The sequence below is a fragment of the Amphiprion ocellaris genome, chromosome 24, assembly GCF_022539595.1.
Source record: "Amphiprion ocellaris isolate individual 3 ecotype Okinawa chromosome 24, ASM2253959v1, whole genome shotgun sequence".
NCBI lineage: Eukaryota > Metazoa > Chordata > Actinopteri > Pomacentridae > Amphiprion > Amphiprion ocellaris.
The window spans coordinates 2,472,799-2,496,668 of record NC_072789.1 but is presented as its reverse complement, the minus strand read 5'-3'; the positions used below and the strand labels follow the sequence as shown (position 1 = coordinate 2,496,668).

General features: G+C 38.4%; 3 protein-coding genes across 7 annotated transcripts in view; all 3 read left to right on the top strand.

Moving 5' to 3' along the window:
- The window catches only part of nop58 (NOP58 ribonucleoprotein homolog (yeast)), a 6,388-nt gene extending 5,166 nt beyond the window's left edge, over positions 1-1,222 (top strand). The window contains exons 12-15 of the mRNA XM_023267731.3: positions 207-268; positions 349-503; positions 591-727; positions 816-1,222. Of these exons, the coding sequence (XP_023123499.1) occupies positions 207-268; positions 349-503; positions 591-727; positions 816-878 (417 nt within the window). The 3' untranslated portion in view covers positions 879-1,222. The remainder of the gene's footprint in view (positions 1-206; positions 269-348; positions 504-590; positions 728-815) is intronic.
- Positions 1,223-2,296: 1,074 nt separating this feature from the next.
- Positions 2,297-9,039, top strand: wdr12 (WD repeat domain 12). Its single transcript, XM_055008392.1, has 13 exons — positions 2,297-2,465; positions 2,766-2,860; positions 3,710-3,804; positions 3,907-4,013; positions 5,062-5,177; positions 5,266-5,426; positions 5,501-5,546; positions 5,632-5,717; positions 5,801-5,941; positions 7,200-7,305; positions 7,379-7,511; positions 8,633-8,705; positions 8,799-9,039. The coding sequence occupies exons 1-13, from the start codon at positions 2,425-2,427 to the stop codon at positions 8,874-8,876; spliced, it is 1,278 nt and encodes a 425-aa protein (XP_054864367.1). The 5' UTR covers positions 2,297-2,424; the 3' UTR covers positions 8,877-9,039.
- A 274-nt stretch (positions 9,040-9,313) lies between these two features.
- ical1 (islet cell autoantigen 1-like) overlaps positions 9,314-23,870 on the top strand; it is a 34,742-nt gene continuing 20,185 nt past the window's right edge. For 3 of the 5 annotated variants that reach the window (XR_008600855.1, XR_008600854.1, XM_055008604.1), the window contains exons 1-14: positions 9,314-10,098; positions 11,514-11,546; positions 11,677-11,851; positions 15,322-15,394; positions 16,022-16,145; positions 16,229-16,427; positions 16,524-16,649; positions 18,032-18,130; positions 20,408-20,493; positions 20,999-21,048; positions 21,938-21,976; positions 22,082-22,264; positions 23,389-23,667; positions 23,747-23,842. Coding sequence is in view for 3 of the 5 variants with exons in the window: in XM_055008604.1 (XP_054864579.1) it covers positions 11,539-11,546; positions 11,677-11,851; positions 15,322-15,394; positions 16,022-16,145; positions 16,229-16,427; positions 16,524-16,649; positions 18,032-18,130; positions 20,408-20,493; positions 20,999-21,048; positions 21,938-21,976; positions 22,082-22,264; positions 23,389-23,667; positions 23,747-23,842 (1,537 nt within the window). In the remaining 2 variants the exon portion in view is untranslated. The remainder of the gene's footprint in view (positions 10,099-11,513; positions 11,547-11,676; positions 11,852-15,321; positions 15,395-16,021; positions 16,146-16,228; positions 16,428-16,523; positions 16,650-18,031; positions 18,131-20,407; positions 20,494-20,998; positions 21,049-21,937; positions 21,977-22,081; positions 22,265-23,388; positions 23,668-23,746; positions 23,843-23,870) is intronic. The other 2 variants (XM_023266136.3, XM_023266138.3) reach the window with 2 other exon arrangements.

Sequence of the window (23,870 nt, the reverse complement as noted above, 5' to 3'; positions counted from 1 at the left end):
TTCAGTAGGTCTTTGTTTCCACAGTTTCTGGCTCTGATAAAAGACGTTATATTGGCGTTTTTTTAAAAAGATGTCTTTCAAACCTGCTGGTCGGTTCTGGAGTTCAAAGTGTAACTAACTCATGAGAAACTCATGAAAAAGAATCTATTATTTTATCTTCAGCATCGTTTAAACTTATCATCTGATTTGCTCCATATTTGTTCCAGATCAGAAGAATCAGTGGAACGGGTAAAGCGATGGCAAAGACGGACAAATACCAACACAAGAGGTAAGTAGAAACACTCGGTTTCCAAAGATGTTGTGTTTTCGGATGTGAAACGGTTTAAATGGGAACATTTTCCTCCCCAGTGAGGTGAGAATCTACGATCCATCCGGCGACTCAACTATCCCCTCCACCTCAAAGAAGAGGAAGTTTGAGGAGGTAGAGGATGATGAAGCTGCAGACGAGACTGCAACGCCGGCGGTCAAATCCAAAAAACCGAAAAAGGAGCCAAAAACAGAAGGTGGGTGAATCTGGAGGGAACTGTTTTTTCTTTTCTAATGTGTTCTAGGATTCATGTTGCTCACAGTGTTCCTCATGTTCTCTTTAGAAGAAGAAGAAGAAGCAGTAACGGCAGAAGCAGAGGAGACCCCCAAGAAAAAGAAGAAGAAAAAGAAGGACAAGAAGGCAGAGGCAGAAGCAGAGGAGCCCAGGGAAGAGGAGGAGGAGCAGGTAGCAGCAGTTGAGGTAAAGCATGAGTTTGAAAATGATCCTGATTAGATCAGAGAAATGTTGAGTTTATTTTTTGTAATTGCCCCTCTTTTTTTCTCTCCAGACAACAGAGAAAAAGAAAAAGAAGAAGAAAAAGAAGGTAAAGGAGGAAGAAGAAGATGACTGAAAAGACTAGAGTGTATATATATTTTTGTTTTTTCTCATGATTTTGTGTCCTTGATGCCTGTTTCTGGACGTCTGAAAAAAGAAGCTCACGTTAAAAAAAAAAAACAAACATCATTAGATTTCATTTTAGAACTGAGGGAGGAGATTTTTCTCCACACATATAATTTTTTATGTTTGTAGTTTAACAGTTTTTATGTTGGTTTAATTTGTGAAGATGCTTGTAAAAAAGATTCCCACACAGAGCATTGAGCTATTAAACAGATTGTCCGTTTCTCTTTTGATAAACCTTTTTATTGGCCCGGACTGTGAACATCTGCCCTAATAAAATAAATGTTTTTTGCTGAAGTGGTGTGGTTTGGTATATAAACTAATGATCTAATGTTCATTTCACAACTTAAATCATTTAAGGGTTTCAAACATGTTTAAGTTCTGGTGGAATAGCGACATCTGCAGTGGTTCTGTTCAGCTAAAGTCGTTATTTTGCTTCAGCAGCAAACACGTAAGAAGCACTGGGAAAATACTCACATTAATGGTGTAAATAATTATGAAAAAATGTTTGGAACTAATTCATGAATCCTGCAGATTGAGGTTTGGTTTGACTTAACCCTTTAAAACCAACTGTTGCAAAAATACAACAGTTTTATTTTCTATTATTTAGGTATTTTTGCTCATTTTTTTCTATATTGGTATTTGGGTTTTTATATATATATAATATATATATATATATATATATATATATATATATATATATATATATATATATATATATACATATACATATACATATACATATATATATATATATATATATATATATATATATATAGTTTATTTTATATATATATATTTTTAAATCAAACATTTAAGGTAAACTCTTAAGGAATTATTGGAATTTTATTCCTGAAGGTTTTGCAAATTTTCAGAACTTTTTGCTGAATTTTGGGATTTTTTTTTTTCAGACAAGGAAACAATATTTTTTGGTGCCGGTAAATAAAGACAACAGGAGAGTTAATTATAACCATCAAAATTAAACAAACAATAAAGGCCTGAAATATTTTACTTCAAATGCAATGTCCATCATTTAAAGGTCTCCTTTTTAGAATGAAATTACAGGAATTTATTAGATTTTTACCTATCAGCACTGATGAAAAGATGCTTTAATTAAACAGATGTAAAACATTAAAAAAAAAAACGTTTTTAGGTTTATCCTAAATCACCGCAGCAAGATTTTTACTTTAACTGGAAAAATATGCCCATTCGTGGGTATTTTGGATTAGAAATTCAGGTTCTGGGACAAACTAGACTGAAAAAAAGCCAAAAAGCTGCTTCTATGAATATAAACCTGTATACTAATATGGGAAGGCATTACTAGTCGAGCACCGATCCACGGCGCTGAGACGCTCTCTGTGCTCCACTAACGCGCCTTGCTTCGGACCACATGGCACGACTGCATGAGTTGTGTTGTGAAGAGTCGTCTGGTAGCTATTTAGCTGTATTTTAAGACTCACTGTGCTAGTTTTTGGTTAAAGAAACACACAATCGAGAAGATGTCGCAGTTACAGGCGAGGTTCTTTACGGAGAATCAACGGTGAGTGGCTGAAAAAGACCAAAACTAGCCTGTAGGGTAGCTAACTAGCTAACGTAGAGTAAACAGTACAACAGGAATACGAGACAGTATTCTGCTAGTTTGTGTGTGTTTACTGTGACATAAAGTCTAGTTTAACCTGCTGAATTGGTGGTTTTTAACTTCTTAGTTCTTAGCTAGCATAAGCTAACACTGACGTTAAGGTTAACAGCTTCCTTCCATTTTACACAATCAAATAAATATTAAGTGTATTGATGGATTATTGATAGTATTTGCTACCTGCTAAAGTGTGTGTTTTTATAGGTATGTTGTAGATGATGTCCCATTCTCCATCCCGGCTGTCTCTGCAGTTCAAGACCTCAGCAATGTCATCAACAAGCTGCTGGAGGCAAAAAATGGTATTTATTTTCAACATTAACTCATATACTTCCACACAGTTAGAAAAAAAGCATTATTTTCTCTATAATCATATGGGTCAGTCTATAATCGAGGGACTTTTGAAGTCCATGGGATAACTCTTGCATACATTTTTATTAAAAGTAAAAAAAAAATCTAATGCTTTTATGTTCATTATGATCATGTCTTTACAAATTCCATAATTATTTATGATGGAAACAGTCATTTATTAATAAAAAATGACTGAATATCACTAAAATGTCAACTAAATAACCGTGTAAATTGAATAACAACAACCTTCTAATTAGCTAAACAGTAATAAAATGAGCTTATTCAAGAATTGTTTTGATTGGGTTCTTTTTATTAAGGTAATACTGTATAATACATCACACCATGTCAACTGTTAATATGTAACTTATTACCTGTCCATTAAACTGGAATGAAGATTTCTGGAACTATGAGGCTTTAAAACAAACATAAACACAAAAAACAAGAACAAAAATAGTCAAATTTTTCGGTGAAACCTTTCAAATCAACTTAAGTTCAACATTCAGCTGAAACGGACAGAAAACTAAGTTCCCTTCTTGAGTCGTCTGTTCCTCACAGCTTTAAATTCTGCTCTGTGAAGTCAGAGATCCAGTGTTAATGCATCGATTTTGTCAGTTAATCAGACATTATTTAGTCTAAAATGCCAATCAGGAGTTTTCAGGGCCCAAAAAGACCCTGAAACTAATTTCCAGGTCAGATTATCAGTTGAAAACTAAGGGCTGAACCTAAGAAATACAGTAAATTATACCTTATCACCGACAATTCTCGTTAATATCTTATATGATTTTTGATTGTTTTCACAGCGTCTCACAGCAAAGTGGAGTTCGACTTCCTGGTCAGGGGTCAGTTCCTGCGAACCTCGCTGTCCGCTCACATGGAGACAGAGGGGATTTCAACGGTACGGTCTGCCTCAGTTACTCGTTTAAAAGCTAATTTATTTTATTCTTTCAAACAGGGGCAGTGTAGTGTTAATATTTTAGTGTGTCTGCCTGTGTTTCAGGAAGAAGTGGTGGAGATCGAGTACGTGGAGCGGATCACAGCCCCAGAGCCTGAGGAGTGTATGATGCATGACGACTGGATTAGCTCCGTCCACGCTGACACTGAATGGTGAGATGATTGATTACGGCTGCATAGAGGAGCACATTTAACTACCTTGATCAAGCTTTCTGTTGTGGTTGTCTTTTTCTGAAGTCTTGTCATCACAGTTCTTGGATTGTTAAACCTTAATTTGTAGACAGATTCTTTTGAACACAATCATTCAAGAACAATATATAGTAGAAACATCCAAATGGAGTAGATAATCTGATTAGCTTTTTGGAGCATAAATATACACTACTGTTCAAAAGTTTAGGATCACTTCGAAATGTCCTTATTTTTGAAAGAAAAGCAGTTTTTTTCAATGAACATAACATTAAATTCTCAGCTTTTATTTCCATTTAAAAATAGCTTTAAGTTTAAATTTACGAAGGGTATGCACAATTTTGGGCTTGACTGTATGTAAAATGCAAAGACTAATGTGTTCGGATGAAAACCGCTGTTAATTAAGGAGCGACGTGACTAAATTTAGATGAAACTATTTTTCTTGCAAATACTTTAACTAAAGTGCAGGATAGATTTCTTTATCCCTGTAAAACCCATTGTTGAAAAGACACAGCATCAGTTTTATTTTCTTATTGTTTTATATATATATATATATATATATATATATATATATATATATATTTATGTTTTTTATATATATATATATATGTATATATATATATATATATATTTATCAGCCCTTTGTATTCTTCATTTCTTCTTTTCTTTCCACGTTCCCTCACTCATTTCGCCTCTTTTCTTCTATAATAACGCATTACATACTCAGACATTTTTGGTGGAGACAGATGGATGTTACTGGTGTTTCTTATCATTTACAGATTATGCGGTGTGTGTTCCCTGCAACAGGGAACAAAAGTTCATTGTGATGTTTTGTTGTTTTGACGTAAAAAGAAGCAAATTGATTGATTACCGGCTTGAGTAAGACATTAACTTCTGAGCAGTCCCTGGAAATGATGATAGTGATGCTTCTTTTTTAAAGAAACATCATCGTCTTGTTCTGGTCTTCTTTTTTGGAATGTATTTGTACATCACATCCTCTCTGTTTTGACTGCAGGATCCTAACGGGGTCGTATGATAAGACGGCCAGGATTTGGTCTGTGGAGGGCAAGGCGGTGATGACGGTGGCTGGACATACAGATGTGGTCAAAGATGTAGCCTGGGTTAAAAGAGGTGAGCAGGACGGAACAGCAGGCGTCCTCTCTGTTATTATTCATCATCAACCTTCCTTAAAACTCCCCCGTGGATATTTTCTTTGCAGACGGTCTGACTGCTGTGCTTCTGACGGCGTCTCTGGACCAAACTGTGCTGCTGTGGGAGTGGAACTCTGAGAGGAACAAGGTGAAAGCCAGACACTGCTGCAGGGGCCACACGGGAAGCGTCGACACAGTTTCTGCAGACCCCACCGGGCTCAAAGGTAAAGTCGAAAAGAGTATAAAAAATAACAAAAATAAAAAAATGATTTATTTGACAACGTTTGTGCTGCTCTCTTCTAGTTCTGCAGCGGCTCCTGGGACAAAATGTTGAAGATCTGGTCTGCAGGTATTACTGATTAAAACTATTATTAAAAACAGAATTACTGAATACAAGACATTATTTTCATGACACTCTTTTCCTGTGCTTCCAGTCCTCACAGACGAGGCAGACGAGGTCGAGGAACCCGCTGACAGACCGAGGAAAAAACAGAAGACTCAGCATCTGGGTCTGACCAGGGTGAGCTCAGGACTAGGGAACGACTCACATAAAAATCACCACTCTAACTTTCAGAAAGATGAGGTTCCTATCTTGTCTTGCAGACTCCCTTGATGACGTTATCTGGACACAATGAGGCGGTGTCCTCTGTCCTGTGGAGTGACAGTGAGGAAGTTTGCAGTGCGTCCTGGGACCACACCATACGCCTGTGGGACGTTGAAACTGGAACAATGAAGACGACATTGGTGAGAAAAAGTCAACAACTGAATGGTTTTGCACTAGTAGACAGACATTTTTATTGTGTCAGTGGCTTCATGAGATTGGCCGACAGACTTTTTTTTCCCCTGCAGTTAGATAGAAAATCACAACAAGAAAAGCACTCAGAGAGCGCAGTACTCCAGCAAGACTGCTCAGTTGTTGTATCATTGTCAACGGCTGAAATCTTGAAAAAATTCGGAGCAGAAATCACAGCAACATAGAATGTGTCCATTTAATATAGATGTACCCACAAACAAAATGACCTTGCGCTGAGCACAGACGTGTGTTATGCATGTGTACTTTATGTACGGATACCGAATCGCATCACCTAAATATGTAGCAGGCGGTCATAGTCATAGTTACAGTGGTGCCTTGCCACTATTTTGCAGAAATCTTTAACAGATCTGTGGATCCAGACTATAAGCCGCATCACTGCCAAAATCTAATCACGTGGTCCTTGTGTCATTTCAGACCTTCCCTGAAAATTTCATCCAAATCTGTTAGTCTGTTTTTGAGTAATGTTGCTAACAGACAGATAGATGGACAAACGTACGCCGATTGTCACATAACTCCGCCACATACCTTGGCGGAATCAAAAGAAAAGACAGCCAGTATTCCACTTAGTTTCTTAAGCTTATGAAATATTTAAAATGTGTGAATTAAAATAAATCAAAAAAATGAAATCCTGAAATTGAAAAACACATTTTAGTGAAGCTTCCTGCACCACAATCTATCACATAAAACCCCAATGTAACTAAATGTACAGTCACCAATAATCACAAAGCTGCTCTAATGTTTTAACATTAATTATTGTGACTGTGACTTCATTAGTGTTACCCATCAACAGGCTTGAAAGGCATATTACAAGCTGCAGGATTAAAATAGTTTTACACATGGAAGCATCAGTAATACATGACTCTATCTGACATCTGTAAATACATGGTGGTGAATAAAAATGTGTCAGAGGAAAAAATGTGACAGAAAAGCACCCAAGATGCTTCTTTTTGTCTGACAGCATTTACAGAAAATGTTAATGTCTCATCTGTTTTGAACATCTGCAGCGTTTCCTTTAAATGATTCTATGTTTCAGTGAGCAGGGATAGTTTAGTGTCACAGAGCTGCACGTCTTTATAAACATTCTTTCACACTTAAAAAGCATCAGGGAAAACTCTGCAGATTAATAAAAATGTTATCATCCTTGAAAATATTTCCCATAATAAACTGATATTTTTGTGTGTTCCACAGACGGGCAGCAAAGTGTTTAACTGTATTTCCTACTCACCCTTGTGTCGACGGCTGGCCTCGGGCAGCTCTGACAGACACATCAGACTTTGGGACCCTCGAACCAAAGGTACCTCTAAATGCTTTCTATCAAAAATGTTCCTGCCCGAGCTGTCCTTACATCTTCCAATCTCTCCTTCCAGATGGGTCTCTGGTGCTGCTGTCTCTGACCTCCCACACCGGCTGGGTCACTGCCGTCAAATGGGCACCGTCACATGAGCACCAGCTGGTCTCAGGTTCCCTGGATAACCTGGTCAAACTCTGGGACACCAGGAGGTCTGTGGAGCGTTTACCTTACACTGTGTGGGATTTCTGGCATTTGTGCCTTAGTCACAAGTCAGGAACATATTTTTAAACAAGGAAAACACTCAGAGAGCGCAGTACTCCTCCAAGGCTTCTCAGTCGTGTCATTTCCGACGGTTGAAATCTTGAAAAAATTTGTGGCAGAAATCACAGCAGCTAACATGATGTAGCATTAGAACACAGGAGTGATGGTTGCTGGAAATGTTCCTCTGTACCCCTATGGAGATATTCCATTAAACATTTCCAGCTACAGTAGTCATTTACCACATTAACTATGTCTACACTGGATTTATTATTCATTTCATGTTATCTTCATTGGACAAAACTGCTTTTCTTTCAGAAATAAGGACATTTCTAAGTGACTCCAAACTTTTGAACGGTAGTGTACAACCTTAAACCTCGTGTCGTCCTGCGGGTCAAAATTGACCCATTTTAAAGTTTGAAAATGTGGGAAAAAAATATTTTCACAGTGAAACTTCTGATGTCCACATTTTCAACATTTTTGGGAAATCTTTGAACATTTTTTGGTGGGAAAAAAAATGTTAAAAATGTTTCTTAAGAACTTAAGAATTTTTTTTGATTTTTTTGGAAGATTTTTACTAATTTTTTGAAAATATTTACAAGAATTTTCTTGCCAAATTTGGGGGATTTTTTTAAATAAAACTTTGCAGGTAATCTTTTAATGAATTATTGGAATTTTCTTCCTGAAGGTTTTGCAAATTTTCAGAAATTTGGGGAATTTTTTGCTGAATTTTTGGATTTTTTTCAGACAAGGAAACAATATTTTTGGTGCCCGTAAATGAGGACAACAGGGTTAAAAGAGACTTATGCAGAGGATTCACCTGGTTTCCTCCCTGTAAGTTTCTCTTGAAGCCTCCTTGCTCCTCATCACCGTGAAATAAATTAACGTAATTAGAAGATTTATGGATCACGCAAGGAGAGAGGATAAGCATAAGTTAGCATAATGAAAAGACGTAATAGTTTGCTGTGCTTTAATATAAACTGTATTTTACTGTATTTACCCTCTTTTTGTGTGATGAACCTGGAAAATCACTGAAAGAAGTAACCCTGAATGTTTCTGTGTCGTCTTCCAGCTGTAAGGCTCCTCTGTATGACCTGGCGGCCCACGAGGACAAAGTGTTTTGTGTGGACTGGACAGAAAGCGAAGTAATACGCATCGGCTGTTTCATTCAGAGATTTAGACACAACATAAAGTCAGAACTAAAGGTCAAGTTTACTGTTTCCTTTCTCTGTTTCCAGCTGATGTTAAGCGGTGGTGCAGATAACAAGCTGTACACCTACAGATACTCCGCCTGTCAGACAGATGCCGGGGCGTAGACACCGACACAGCATCAGTGCTGCTGCAGACAGGAGAGCACTGGACAAAACTGTATTTCCTGTTTATTTTTATTCCTCTCAGCTTTTCCACATTTTCTTATGTCTTCTTTTTGTTTCCCTGTAACCCGAGAAGAAAAGTATAAATTAATTTTGTCTCCTAAAATATTGTCATTTTTTGTGATATTTTGATGGTGGTTCTTCATTTTGTAGCCAAAAGTGGGGCCGTTTGAGGATGCAAAACACATAGGAGCAGTCATTTTGTTTGGCAGATATATATATATATATATATATATATATATATATATATATATATATATATATATATATATATATATATATATATATATTTTTTTTTTTTTATTTATTTATTTTTTTTATAATTTTTCACATTTATTTTGCTATTTTTTCTATATTTGGGTCTTACAGGGTTAAAGTTAAATACAAAATCCGAATAGCTTCATAAAACAGACAAACATGTATTGGTTTTGTCACATTTTCTTTCTGAAATGTATTTGATTATGGATTTTCAAGTTTTCATACATCACCTCTTATAAAATTAGTTTATGAATTCATATTGCACAACTTTATTCCACATTTATTATTTTACGCAAGTGATACAGAGGTTAAAAAAAACAAAAACAAAAACCTTATACATAAAGTAGTTTTAAACATTCTGCACGGTGTTTTTTCACAAGATCAATTTCCTCATGTTTCTGGCTGCAAAAGGAAAAAGCTGCATTTTGTTTTCCTCTATTGCAACTGGTTTGACCAAGGACCTGTCACACTGGTTGCTCATTTTGTATCACACTAAGAGACACTTGTTATTTAAAAAAATTGACTTACACTTTTTTTTTATCCTTTTCAACAATAAAATTAAGCTCTAAAGGGAGTGATATTTTAGAAAGTCAGGATGAAGAAATATGAGCTTGAATTTGAGCATCAAGGTTTCAAGGAGGTAATTTCAACTTGTTTTTATTTATTTATTTATTTTTAATTATTCGTTTGTGAGGCAATGTGTATTTTTGTCTGTCAGAAGTGAGATTCTGTGAGTTCTTTAATATTTTAAAATTTATTTTAGTTTTCGGTAAACAGACGATCTTACCGCGTCATCGCTGTTTTGCATATCCGGTTTGTGTGACTCACATCATGGCTATCTGGAGACGAGGCCAGCCGACCTTCGCTGCATAGATGCTCCTTCTGCTGGATTAAGACGTAAAACAAGGTAACCGTGTATCCATTTAAGTAAACATTTCACCAGCAGGTAATTATTAGCCATCTTTAACCGCTTCGTCTCTCGGTTTTGACATTCTCCGGATGCTACGTTGCTTTAGCTGCTAGCTAAACTGCTACTAGCAAACAAGCTCCTTTACGTTATTTTAGCTACTTTTATGTGCTTGTTTAATTTAGTCTTGATAAATGTTTGAGTAATGTTTCGGGTTTTTTTTGTTTTCGTGTCACCATGCCAGCGTTTGGTGAAACTGAATATCTCCTCGACAGCCAGCTGGCTCTCAGTTTTCCTTAAAGTCTCTGTTGTCCGATTCCTGCTCCAATAACCTCATTAGATTAGCTTTTTTTTATTTAGCCTTCAGGTTAGTTCAGACACAAATGAGCTCTGATATCAGTATTAACTCGACGAGAACTCGCCGAGGGAACAGCTGTCAGCTCAGTTTTCAGCTTTTTTGTGTATTATTAATTAAAGAATGATAGAAATATTAAATTTAATGGTAAATGTTATTACTGTATGCCAGGAGTGTCAAACTCATTTTAGTTCGGGTTCCACATTCAGCCCTATTTGATCTCCACTGGGCCAGACCAGTAAAATGACAGCATAATAACCTATAAATAACCACAACTCCACATTTTTCGCGTTGCTTTAGTGCAAAAAAGTACATTCTGAAAATATTCACATTTAGGTAATTATCTTTTTACAAAACATACTGAACAACCTGAAATTTGTTCAGAAAAATAAATTCAGTTTCAACAGCATTCAGCCTCAGTTTATCATTTACACATTGCAACTTCCAGATCACAGTGTTTCTACAAAGGAACAAAACATTTAGTCACAGGTATCTGGAACTGAGCAATTTTACTTTATGATCCAGATGACAAAAGTCAGCCAAAAAAGACAACAAAAACAAGACAAAATACTACAAAAAATGAGACACAAAACGACAAAAAATGAGACAAACGATATGAAACAAAGAGACAAAAAAATCAGGCAAAAAAGTTACAAAGCGACAAAAAAATGGACAAACAACACAAGCGAGATGAAAAAACACAACAACAAAGCAAAATCAAAAATACAACAAAAAACACAAGCGAAACAAAAGGAAGCACAAAAACTTTTCAGGGAAACTTTTATGGAATTATTGGAATTTTCTTCCTGAAGGTTTTGCAAATTTTCATAAATTTGGAGAATTTTTTTTGCTGAATTTTTGGGATTTTTTTCAGACAAGGAAACAATATTTTTTGGTGCCCGTAAATGAGGACAACAGGAGGGTTAAAGAAATGAACCTAAGTCATTAATGATTTAGAACTTCTTGAGTTCAGGGTTTATTCTGGCATCTCAAAGGCCCAAATATTCTCACTCTTTCTGTGTCTAAATGTTTTCTCTACTGTTTTTTTGTTTGCTTTTAGAACAGAAAACAGCTGATCATCAATAATGGACGGGTATGTGTCCACTTCATACATGCATATTTGTCAAGTACGATCCATAGCGTCATTTTTATGATGTACAGCACTGTCATTATGAGCCAAAATCAGACAAGAATCACTCATTTTGGGATTCCCGTGGCTCCAGGTTTGCGGGGGACATGCTGGGCAGTGGCCGGGCCGTGCTTGGTGAGGACAGCTCGGTGATGGCTCGCATGCAGAAGAAGTTCTGGAAGACCAAGCAAGTCCTCATCAAAGCCACGGGCAAGAAGGAAGACGAGTACGTGGTGGCTTCAGATGCTGACCTGGACGCTAAACTCGAGGTACAGGCATTCAGAGTTAAGTAATAAGTCGTTTAAATACGACTTCTAACTGTGATGATTCATGCTTAAGTCAAAGATCTCCTCCCTCTGGTGGCCGCTTCCTAAACAGAACGTTTTCCCAGGGGAACTTTTGTTCCGTTTCTTCTTTTTTGGTCCCTTATAGTTTACAACAACAAAGATATGAATTACAGGCAGAGCATTTGACCGTTTTACAATACTTCATCCTTTAGTGTTTGTTTAACTTTACAACAGAGAGGAATTTTCAAGTACAAAAACATGCAACAAAGCATTAAACCTCTGGGAAATTATAGAACCTTAAAAAAAAGTCAGTCTGTAAATGAGTTATGAAATAAATGTTGTCTTGTACTTCTTGTTGCTGCAGATTAGAGGTAGGTTATAGTGCAGGTAGAAAAACTTTTTTAAAAAAGTTGTAAATGGGTAATGGGGAGAGGAAAGCAACAAAAACACTAAGGTACCATTCTTTTCACAAGCATCCTTTAGCAACAGGTATATAAGGGGAGTGATATAAGACAGGAAAAAAATATAAAAGTAAATTTAGGTAGTGTTAAAGATGTATATAAGTTGGTTCAGGTTGTTCAGTCATTGTTTTTTCAAGTTCTGCACTTTATTTTCAGATGTACAGTTATATCAAGTTATTTATGAATATATATTGTCAAAATGTTTTTGAACTGTACTGAATTTATTGGATTTGACGGTCAGTTATTGATTACATGCAGACACTAATAAAACTACGAGGTTACATCAACATATATCACACTAATTCAAGTTAGACGTTATGATGTTCTGGACCTTTGAATTTTAGTTGAATACCCCTGATATAAAGGAAGAGCTGAAACTCTCTCAGCTTGAATTCTGTTAACAGATCTGGATTTCTGTCTTTGAGGTGCATTGAAAAGTTTGAAGTATTTCTTCCATTTGTTCCAAATGTTCCGAAACACCGCTGGCTCTCTGACCTTTGGTCACCTATAACTTGTTCCCAATCATTGCCTCAAATACCAAATAAGTGTGTGCATGATTTTTGAGGTATTTTTTTCCCCCACACATCGCAGTGGACCTGTTGCTCCACGCAAATTTTCTGGTTTTGGGTATCGACTTAGTGTCAACATATTGGCTCTCCTGACATCCCTCTGGTACTACTGATGCAACTACTGGTTTAATGTATAATTATAAGCTAACCATGTATGTCTTTACATCAAATTTTAATCTGTAAAATAGTACTCCACTAAAAAGTTAAGTATCGGAAATCTAGTGGAGCAGAAGTCCAAAGCAGCTGACACTGGAACAACTCAGGTATCTTAAAATTGTTTGTAACTGCAGTACTTGAGTAAATGTGCTGCAGATGCAAACTTCATAGTGGATTATTATTTCTTATATTTTTTAAGCATTACTTTTTGGCTTTATTGATAGTGACAACATGCAGCAGTTCACCATGCACCAAGACTGAATCCCGAATACTGCACTAGTAATTATAGTACTTATACATGATGTTTGTGCACGTCCAAGTGAGCTATAGGGATGGATATTTTCTGAAGGTGATGTTATTGGCATTGCTCTTCCGAACCCAAACAAAATATTGTACAAATCATTTTTAAATTCTATTTCTAGATATTAAATATCTTAAAGTACCAACTATGACAGCCTATAACTTATAATCTGGAATAATTCCATTTTATAGAATGGTGGCGCCATAAAAGCAATTGGCTTTTGGTTTGACTATCTCTCTGAATCAAAGATATAAATGTCTTCCTATGCATAATTTTGAAGTTGTATACAAATGGTTTCTCCCATCTGTCTCTAGTATGTCTGAAAATTAAAAAAAGAAGCTTGCAGAATGAGCACAAAGACCCTCAGAGCATTGACAGTGTGTTGTTTTCAGTGATCTTTTCACTTGTTCATTTACAACTATCATTATATGTGAGACATATCACTCCACATTAACAGGTGTAAAAATGACAGCGTACAATCTGTCCTCCTGGCTAACGTTTATGTCTCAGTGGTGAAACAAAAGACAGCGTCTGGCATTTAGCCGGGACAAGCTGTTTGGACGTGAAGGCTCTGGTGCGATGGGGATGTGGTAGAGTTTCACTGAATTGCGAGGGACACACTGTGAGCCTTTTGTTTGCCCTGGAACAAGATCTGGCCTCTTCTGTCCTGCTCTCATTGTCTCCAGTGAGAGAGAAACAGTCAAAAAAAGAGCGGAAAGTGGAAGAAAAAACACACAAAGATCCAACATTGAAACAGACAGAATTCAGAGGAGAATTTATGTTTTCCCAACTCTATTTTACAAGATTCAGCTTGAGTCTGAGCCCTCCATGAAGCAGCAGAACACCAAACCCAGAGCAGTTTAAACAGCCCCACACATAACCTGATTTATCAGATTTTTATCAGTGTTGCCTCAGTGCATTTTCAGTTTTCTTCTGTTGCTTTGTGAGCCTTTTGAGTAAATCCTGACATCACATTTTGAAAGCTGACATTAAGTCCACACTTAATCGGGATTTATATTTATATATCATCTTTATCTTTGTCTGGATGATGCTGTCTCTGCTTTGCGCCTGTCACATTGCTGTGACTCAGGCAGAGCAGTTGCCATTGGATAAACATGATCCCAGTGAATTGGTCAGTATTGCTCATCTCCACTGACCTGTACTCTGACAGGTGTCGGGCCGCTGCTGAAGTAGACAGACTGAATTTAGCGACTGTTTATTCTGCAGTTAATAAGTAACTCTGCACATGTTTAGGCCGCCTCCTCCCTCTGCTCTCTAACAGTCTTAAGTCTGCCTGGGGGGTAAGGAGAAGAGGACGACGTCAGGCTGTTACCTGGTCATTAGCTTAACTGCAGTTAAAGGTTGAAGACGTGTTTGTCTTTGATACCGGAAGGAAAGTCACGTGGTGTCTTAAAGGGGAACACCACCGGCGTTAGAAGTGTTTTTGTTGGTGAAGAGTGGATTAAAGTGAAGTGTGTATAAATGTTATGTGAGTCATCATTGGTAATTTTTGTGGCGTTTGAAAGAAGTGAGCTTCCTCGACCTGTGCAGCTCATCTCTGCTGCAGGGTAGAGGCGCCACTAAGCCGCTAAAACTTAACACACCCATTTTGCTAATAATCTGTTGTGCTGTTCAGGTGTAATGCACAAGTGCTGATTCAGTTTCAGGGTCTTGGTGTTGTGCTGGATCAAAAGTCTGAAGTCTGGCAGTGAGCTGCAGACTAAGACCCCAGCTTCATTTTTCAAGATGTCAACATGACTCAGTAGCCTGAAGACAAACATATTCATGATAATTAGCCAGAAATGTCTTTGAGAAAACTGTAATATAGCAGCAATAAACGCATGTACACAAATGTTTGTGATCATAATGCTGTTTATGTTCTCACCAGCAGATTCCAAAAGTCCTGTGTGACCACCTCCTCTCCGACTCTTCTCATTCTAATTGTGCCCTTTTTTTTCTCTGCAGTTCTTCCGCTCCGTTCAGTCGACGTGCACAGAGCTACTGAAGGTGATCGAGAAGTATCAGCACAGGATCACACGTGAGTCAGCTTCAGAACGAGATGATGTTTCCTCACCGATGAACACTTTGAGTTCTCTCCAGGGTGGTAATTCTATACAACTAAGGCATACAACCAACTATTTCTCTCAAACAGAAGATGGACAGTACTGTTCAAAAGTTTGGGGCCACTTAGAAATGTGCTTATTTTTAAAATAAAAGCAGTTTTTTTTTCAATGAAGATAACATTAAATGAATGATAAATCCAGTGTAGACATTGTTAATGTGGTAAATGACTATTGTAGCTGGAAATGTTTCATGGAATATCTCCATAGAGGTACAGAGGAACATTTCCAGCAACCATCACTCCTGTGTTCTAATGCTACATTGTGTTAGCTAATGGTGTTGAAAGGCTCATTGATGATTAGAAAACCCTTGTGCAGTTATGTTAGCACAGAAATATTAAACAACACAAGCTTTTTTTTTAAGTGTTTATTATTGCAGATTTCTGATTGTTTATTAAGCTTCATGATTCACTCAGGATTTAATAAGTCCTTGAGATTTACATGTACAACACAAACAGTAAGCCTTTTTCTTATTTTATCTCATTTTTTGTGTTGTTTTGTCTTTGGTGTCTATGCAAAAGTCAAACTTTGAGTTCTTTCCTCAGGCTTGTCTCAGGAGGAGAACGAACTCGGCCTGTTTTTGCGCTTCCAGGCTGAACATGATCGCACAAAAGCTGGCAACATGATGGACGCCACCAGCAAAGCCCTCTGTACGTCGGCCAAGCAGAGGTCAGCCAGATACAATTATTGTGAAAAAACAAACTTCCTGTTTGCTTCAGGTCTCACTAGCTTGACCTTTACTTTATCCGTAGGATGGCACTTTGTCCGCCGCTGCATCGTTTGCATCAGGAGGTGGAGACGTTCCGGCGGCGTGCCATTGCCGACACGCTGCTGACGGTGACTCGTATGGAGAAGGCCCGCACCGAGTACAGAGGAGCTCTGCTCTGGATGAAAGACGTCTCCCAAGAACTAGACCCAGACACCTACAAACAGCTGGAGAAGTTCCGCAAGGCAGGAGGAGGCTTGTTTGTTTGGGGAGTAGGAGTGTGGGTGGGTCCTCTTTTTATGTGTTTGAAAGGGTATAAGTGTCTGTTTTTCTGTCAACAGGTCCAAGCCCAGGTCAGAGGGACAAAGAGTCAGTTTGAGAAACTGAAGAATGATGTGTGTCAGAAAGTGGACATGCTGGGAGCGAGCCGCTGCAACATGCTCTCCCATTCCCTCTGTACCTACCAGGTGGGTGTGTCTCAGAACTGGATTAGTGTTTAGTGGTGCAGCCGGACAATTATGACCTACACAATGGGCTGGAAAAGTGAGACGATGTTCTTGCAAGCCATTAGTAACTACTACAGCCAGAAGTGAAGCAAAACTATGCACAGCCTGAACCCCTTGACGCCTATTGTCACGAATTTGCATCATACCACTTTCATTCAGACTGCAGCTGAGATAGCGTATCCATTCCCCCATTCCCCCAATACCAGCTTGTGCATATTTAATACGTACCTTGGAACCTTTTGCAAGCACTGGTTTCTCTTAGGATCGATCGGAGTGGGACCTAATTATTATATATCTGTTATATATATCTGTTCTATGTGTAATAGATAAATTAACAATCTCCACTTATTTTAGCATCAGCTGGAAAGCAAAAACACACAAAAAATGTTTATTTCATTGTAAATAAATTCAGGCATCAAGGGGTTAAAGCAGCAAGATTTATTTTTGTCATTTGTGTTCACAGTGACTTCTGACAATAATGACAGTTAACATCTACAGAAATTGTTAGCTGTGTGTGCTACCCTTAGAGTGTTTCATGAGGATATCTAGAAACAGAACCGTATACAGTGGTCCCTCGTCTACCGGTTCCAGACCTAGTTTAAGGCTTTATAAACCCTCCCCACACACCGCTCAACACCACAGAGCAACACTATGATCAGACGTGGATGTGAAATGTACAAGACGAGATGCTGAACGCTGCTACACACAGGAGACAGGGGAGACTGATGCTACGGTCGCTGAGCCAATCAGAGCCCAGCACTCTCCGCTACGCATTTTATTTTGATTAAATATTCTTTTAATATATTTTAGTTATTATTTTTTAGATTTTTTATATTGTTTTTATTTTTTTAGACTAGAAAATGCTTATTTTACTGCAAAAATCAAAATAACGGAGCGATCGCAGAGCCGATCGCAATGACAGAACTGTTGTGCTGCAATGCACCATGGGAGTTCAGTGTTGGGGATTTAAATGTCATTATTGTAGTTTACGTTAGTGTTAAAGTGTTATTAGTGTATGTGTTTTTGTGGTTTAGTCAGCCTAGTTAGCGACTTCCTGCCTCATTTTCTATATTGGTGCTCTCTGTATGTGTCAAAATAAAAGCATCTGTCAGTTGCAGAGTGCATAAAAAGCAGATATTCTTTCTCCAGTGTTGTACTTCAATGCAGCTCACCACAGTAACAAATATATAGAAGCACCTATATACCGCAAAGTCCTGTGATATAACGAAAAATCGGCGATACAGTGAGACCACGATGTGGCGAGGGACCACTGTATACCTATACCTGCTTGTCTGTCTATCTAGATTTATGATTAAAAATGTCTTTCTTGCCTGTCATGACAGACCACTCTGCTCCAGTTCTGGGAGAAAACGGCTCATGCTATGTCGGAAATCCACGAGGCCTTCCAAGGACATGTTCCGTACCAGTTTACCACACTCAAGGTATTTCAGACTGTACTCATCGTCTTTTTGTTCCAACCTGAAAACACCGACTGTAGCTGTTAGACATCTTGAGAAGTTTGTGTTAATATACACGACTGTTCAAAAGTTTCGTTTCACCCAGACAATTTCATGTTTTCCATGAAAACTCCCACTTTTATCCATGTGCTAATATAACTGCACAAGGGTTTTCTAATCATCAATGAGCCTTTCAGCACCATTAGCTAACACAATGTAGCATTAGAACACAAGAGTGATGGTTGCTGGAAATGTTCCTCTGTACCCCTATGGAGATAATCCATTAATAATATCTCCTGCTGCTTATACCAGTAAACCTTACTCTCACCTCACTGTAGGTTCATTTATCCTCAGTGTAAATATTCCATTAAAAATCAGCCATTTCCAGCTAGAATAGTCATTTACCACATTAACAATGTCTAGACCAGTGGTAGCCAACACGGTGCCCGCGGGCGCCTGGTTGCCCGCAGAGACCACGTGAGTTGCCCCCAACACGTCCTAAAAATAACACTAGTCACCATGAAATTCCTTACAAAAATTATTTAAAAAATTATAGTTGCTGTTATTTTTGAGTCGGAAATACTTACATTAATGCAAATTTCAAATTACAACATTTATTATAATTTTCTTTTTAAAAAAACAACGTCTTCGGTGTAAATGAACTTTGACCTTGTCCGAGTCAAAGTTCACTGCGCATGTCCAACCACCACGTCACTCTTCTGAAGCGTCCGGACGCAGACGCTTCGGGAAGCTAGGTGTGGCTTTTACCCCCAGAACATGACAGAGAAGTGAAAGAGGAAACACTATTTTCACGATGACTGGGAGGAAGAGTTCTTTTTCACGACAGTGAAAGATATGCGTCCTATTTGCGGGGCGACTATTGCGTCGGCAAAGCGGCACGATGTGGGAGACGTGACTTTAGCCGCTACAAAGCTTCCATGCTAACTAGCCACCTGCTAGCGCACATAGACTGGATGCGCACTACGGACAGAAAAAGCCCGGGACTTAAAGGCAGCTTTGACATCTCCTACGCGGCGAAAAGTTTCTTCGTGGAGAAAAATGTACCATTAGAAAAGCTTGTTTCAGTGGCGACTGACGAGGCTCCTACATGACGGGTCGCCATGCAGGCTTCACTGTACGATGCAGAGGTGATCCAGACTTCCCAACATTCCTACATTACCACTGCATCATTGAGGAAGTTTGTATCAAACAAGGTGCCCTTCGTACTACTCAGTACCCTTGAAGTTGCTCTCGGGTTCAAAAAGGTTGGTGACTCCTGGTCTAGACCGTGGGACGATTTTGTGAAGAGTACAAATTACAGAGCAGACATTAACTGCAAATTGTAAATTTGTAAAACTATAAATTTAAAATAATTTCTGGACAAGTTTTTTTTATCCTAAAATAAAATATTATATTGCTCATTGTTCTTTTGTTGCTTTGTTTCTCATTTTTGTAATATTTTGTCTTTTGTTGTTTTTTGTCCGAGTTTTGTCGTTTGTCTCATTTTGTTTCTTGTTTTTGTCATATTGTTTCCTTTTTGTCTCGCTTGTATTTTTTGTCTTATTTTTCTCATTTTGTGTTTTGCTTTTTTCATTGTTTTGTGTATCGTTTTGTGGGTTTTTTTGTCTTGTGTGTGTCGTTTGTGTAATTTTTTTGGTGCTTTGTAGCTTTTTTGCCAAATTTTTTGCCTCTTTTCTGTTTTATTTCGTGTTGTTTCATTTTTTGTCTTTTTGTTCTCGTTGTTGTCATTTTGTGTCTCACTTTTGTAATATCTTGTCTTGTTTTTTGTTGTTTTTGTCTTTTCTTGTCTTGTTGTTTTGATCATGACTAAATTTTTTGTGCCTTTGTAGACACTGTGATCTGTAAGTTGTAATGTGTAAATGATAAACTGAAGCATATTATTGCTAAAATTGAATTTATTTTTCTGAAGAAATTTCAGGTTGTTCATGAAGTTTTGTTCATTAAATGTGAACATTTGAAGAACATGCTTTTTTTACATAAAAACAAAGAAAAAATTAGAATTTTATGGGTTAATATGCTGTGATTTAACTGGTCCGGCCCACTTAAGATCAAATTGGGCTGAATGTGGCCTTTGAATTAAAATGAATTTGACACCCCTGGTCTAGACTGTATTTCTGATTCATTTAATGTTATCTTCATTAAAAAAATGCTTTTCTTTCAAAAATGGTTTGGTGATCCCAAACTTTTGAAAGGTAGTGTTTGTCTTTAGATTAAATTTACCCGCATTTTTCTTTCCTGCAGGACCTGCGAGACCCACTGGAGCAAATATCAGACTCACAAAAACAGGAGGACAAGAGGGAGGATGCTCTGCAGGGTAACACAGACAGGTAAACAAATAAAACTGAACTCAAAATACGTTTCTTGTAACCCAAAGATATCCTTCCATTAGTGAATCATTCTGAAATCAGATCTAGTCACTGAAGCCAGTCCTAACAGATCCACAGTCTGCCTCTCCATCTGTCACTGTTTTCATGTCACTCCTCTCACTGTCATGTCTTTATTAACACACACACGTTTTTGTTGTCGCAAATTTCTCCTTCTCTGTATTCTTATTTCATCATCTCTGTCCTTTGTATTTCCCACACAACCATCTCAGCTATGTCTTCATCAAACATGAGGCCAATATCAGGCCCATGTTACCTCGCAAGTAAGTGAGTGTGTAGCAGGTTTTGCACCCAGTGGCGAGCTGTGTTAGTCTGAGGCTTTAGAATGCTGCAGCTCCAAATCAAGTAAATGCTTCTGCATAGCTGTAAATAGCAAAACCATGTCTCGTCAGCCCAAAAAAACTGTTTGTAATTTTTTTCCTTGCCTCCCTGCTTCCTCCTTCCTCAGTCTGGTGTCCTTGGATGACGACAAGCCATCAGGAAGTGCCTCTAATGCAGGTATGTGCTGCCCCCAGTGTGCATTCAAGGTGTGTTCCAGGTGCACTACTGTGGGGACTTCCGCCGCCCCCAGTAGGCTGAAACACAGGAGTGCTCATCCACACTCGTAATCAGGCCTGGCATCTCAGAATCCCTCTTACCCCCTTCTGTTGTCCTCATTTACAGGCACCAAAAAATATTGTTTCCTTGTCTGAAAAAAATCCAAAAATTCAGCAAAAAATGTGATTCCATATATATCAGTAAAACTTCTAATATTCTCTTAAGAACATTCACAAAAAAAAATCAACCAAAATACAGCGAATTTGCTGGATTTTGGTTGATTTTGTAATGTACAGGAATATAAATGTCCTTTAATTAATAAACAGAGAAACATGCAATCTGTTGAGCTTCACTTTAGCTTCTTTTGACAAATAAGTGAAGGAAATGATTAATTATTAAGAACCTCTCATGTTCTGTTGTGTATCTCTCCACACAGAGTTAAAAACTATTACATTTTTACTAAACAAATAGCAGAAATAGCGTCTCTTCGTGCACCCAAAAGCTATTTGTTGCTCTTTACAACTAAAGACTCCTCTGCAGACACTAATTTTCTCAAGAAAGCTGATTAATCACTTTCATTTTTAGTAGTTAAAGTAGGACCATGAATATGTCACTGCGAGTAAAAAGTCTTGGCAAAACTTTCTTCTCAATCTGAGACACTTGATAAATACGATAAATACTCAGGTGTGATTTTAATAATTGCCCCAGTGAGATTAAAAAGTCAGGAAAAGATCAATTAATCACCAACACATAGTACAGTATTGTCAAAAGCAGCTTTTTTTGTTTTAAAACAGCTCATTGTTCATATCAAATTAAAACTCTCAAGTGATTTTTCTGTTTTTCTCTACAGACCCGCCCCTCAGCAGTGATGGACAGAGCCAGACTGGAGGTAAGTGAGCTTGTGTCTGATCTTTTTTAGATACTACAGGTGTGTACGTTTGGTTGGTTGCTGCTCACTCTGGACTGGATCGGCTTTATAACCCTCTGATCTCAGTGCACCAAAGCGCTACCACGCCTACTCCAGCCCTGCACAGCCTCAGAGAACTGTCAGTCGGCTCTGATGATGACTTGATGCTCATAGCCTGCGACCCTCCGCTGCCCCCACCCACAACAAATGCCCTGCTGCAGCCCCAGCCTTCCCTTCAAGCTGGAGATCAGAAGGAGTCCAGGTCCTCCGGTAAACTGGTTGGCTGTCTTCTCTGTCCTCTTTCCGGGAATTCACTTCTGGCTGCTTTGCTGGGTCTCAGCTTCCTGTCTGACTTTCTTGGCTGTGGCAGAAATTCACCTCTTGTGCGATTTCAGCTTCCTTTGGCTCTTTGGATCTGGATTGAGTCTGTCTGGCTGGTGGAAGGGTCGTCTTCTCCTGCATCCCTTTTCAGACTCCTTTAAAACTACTCTCATGTTAATGTGTAGCTGTAGGAAGCAACTTTCACACTTAGCTTTACAACAACTGGAAAAAAGTGGCCATAGTTTATCTGGTTTAGTAAAAAAATTCCACCTTTCGCCTCTAATTGACATGTAGCATATATTTGCTAAATGTGTTAGCTTGGCACAAAACAGGTGAAGAGAGGAGATATTTCCACGTTTATGACTTGGGCGTTGCATCATCAGAAAACGTAAGAGGCTCTGTTCCAGTAATTACTCCTGTGTTTTACAGCCATTAGCCTGTGTCTTACGCTGTGAAAGAGGTTAATTCAACTTTAATTTCACTTCACATTTTCACATTTTCCACCTGTCTTTCCACTGAAAGCTGTTTGGTTTTATCGTCAAAAACCTTTTAAAAGACATCCACATTCTTTAAATGACAGTCCGTTAAATTTTAAGGTTTTCTAAATTGCAAAGTCACGATAAAATGAAGAGATTTTTAAGTATTCCTTTAGAAGAAATTAATGGAAACAGCACCATCACACTGCTTTTTACAATTGCTTGACATAGTTTTGGACTTTTCTGTAAAAGGATAAATGCACCTCATGGAAAGTTCTGACCTACCAAACATTTCATCACTTTCTTTCATTGTCTTCGCTACTGGAAAGCATGAAGTATGCTCAATACCAGCTGACATTCAAGAATAATTGCAACTTTCCACCACTTTTCTATCTACTTTTCTCTTGTAAATGAATAGCGTTTTGTTTGAATCGTCTCCTTTTTCCAGGCTTGAAGTGATTGGTGTTGTCTCCAGCTTCATCTCCTCTCTGACAGCCGAGTGTTATGTAGCTTATACCACCATCTTCTGATGACATGAGCCTCATTTGTTTGCTCCAGAGCAGAAACTAGCCGATTTCACATTTCCTTTGCTCTCAGGTGGGCCTCCACACCCTGCTGGGCTGAGACCAGAGGACGAGGACAGCGAGCGAAGCGACATGGCTTTCCTCAAAGACCTACTCAGCCCAGGTTCCGGGGCCGGTGATGAGTTCAGCAGAGAGTGGCAGGATGCCTTCGGGATGTTTGACCCTCCCAGCGTCCCCCTAGCGAGCACCGGAGCAGTTGGCGGTGGGGCATCAGCAGGTCCACCCTCTAACCCTCCCAGTCCCACAGGCTTCCTGCCCTCCCAGCTGCTGGATCACAGTCTGAGCTCTACAGGTCAGGTCATTCCAGACACACATTGTGATACAGACGCATTTAAAAGGTTCTTTCATCACTTTCCTGGCTTCTCTTTTAGGCTGGGCAACTCCACCTATGTTCCAGGCTCCGCCCTTGCAGCCTCCTCCTGGTCCAAACCAGTCAGCTCAGCCGGCTCCGAGTTCAACAACTAATGGTAAGAGCTTTCTCAGTCTGGCTGTACT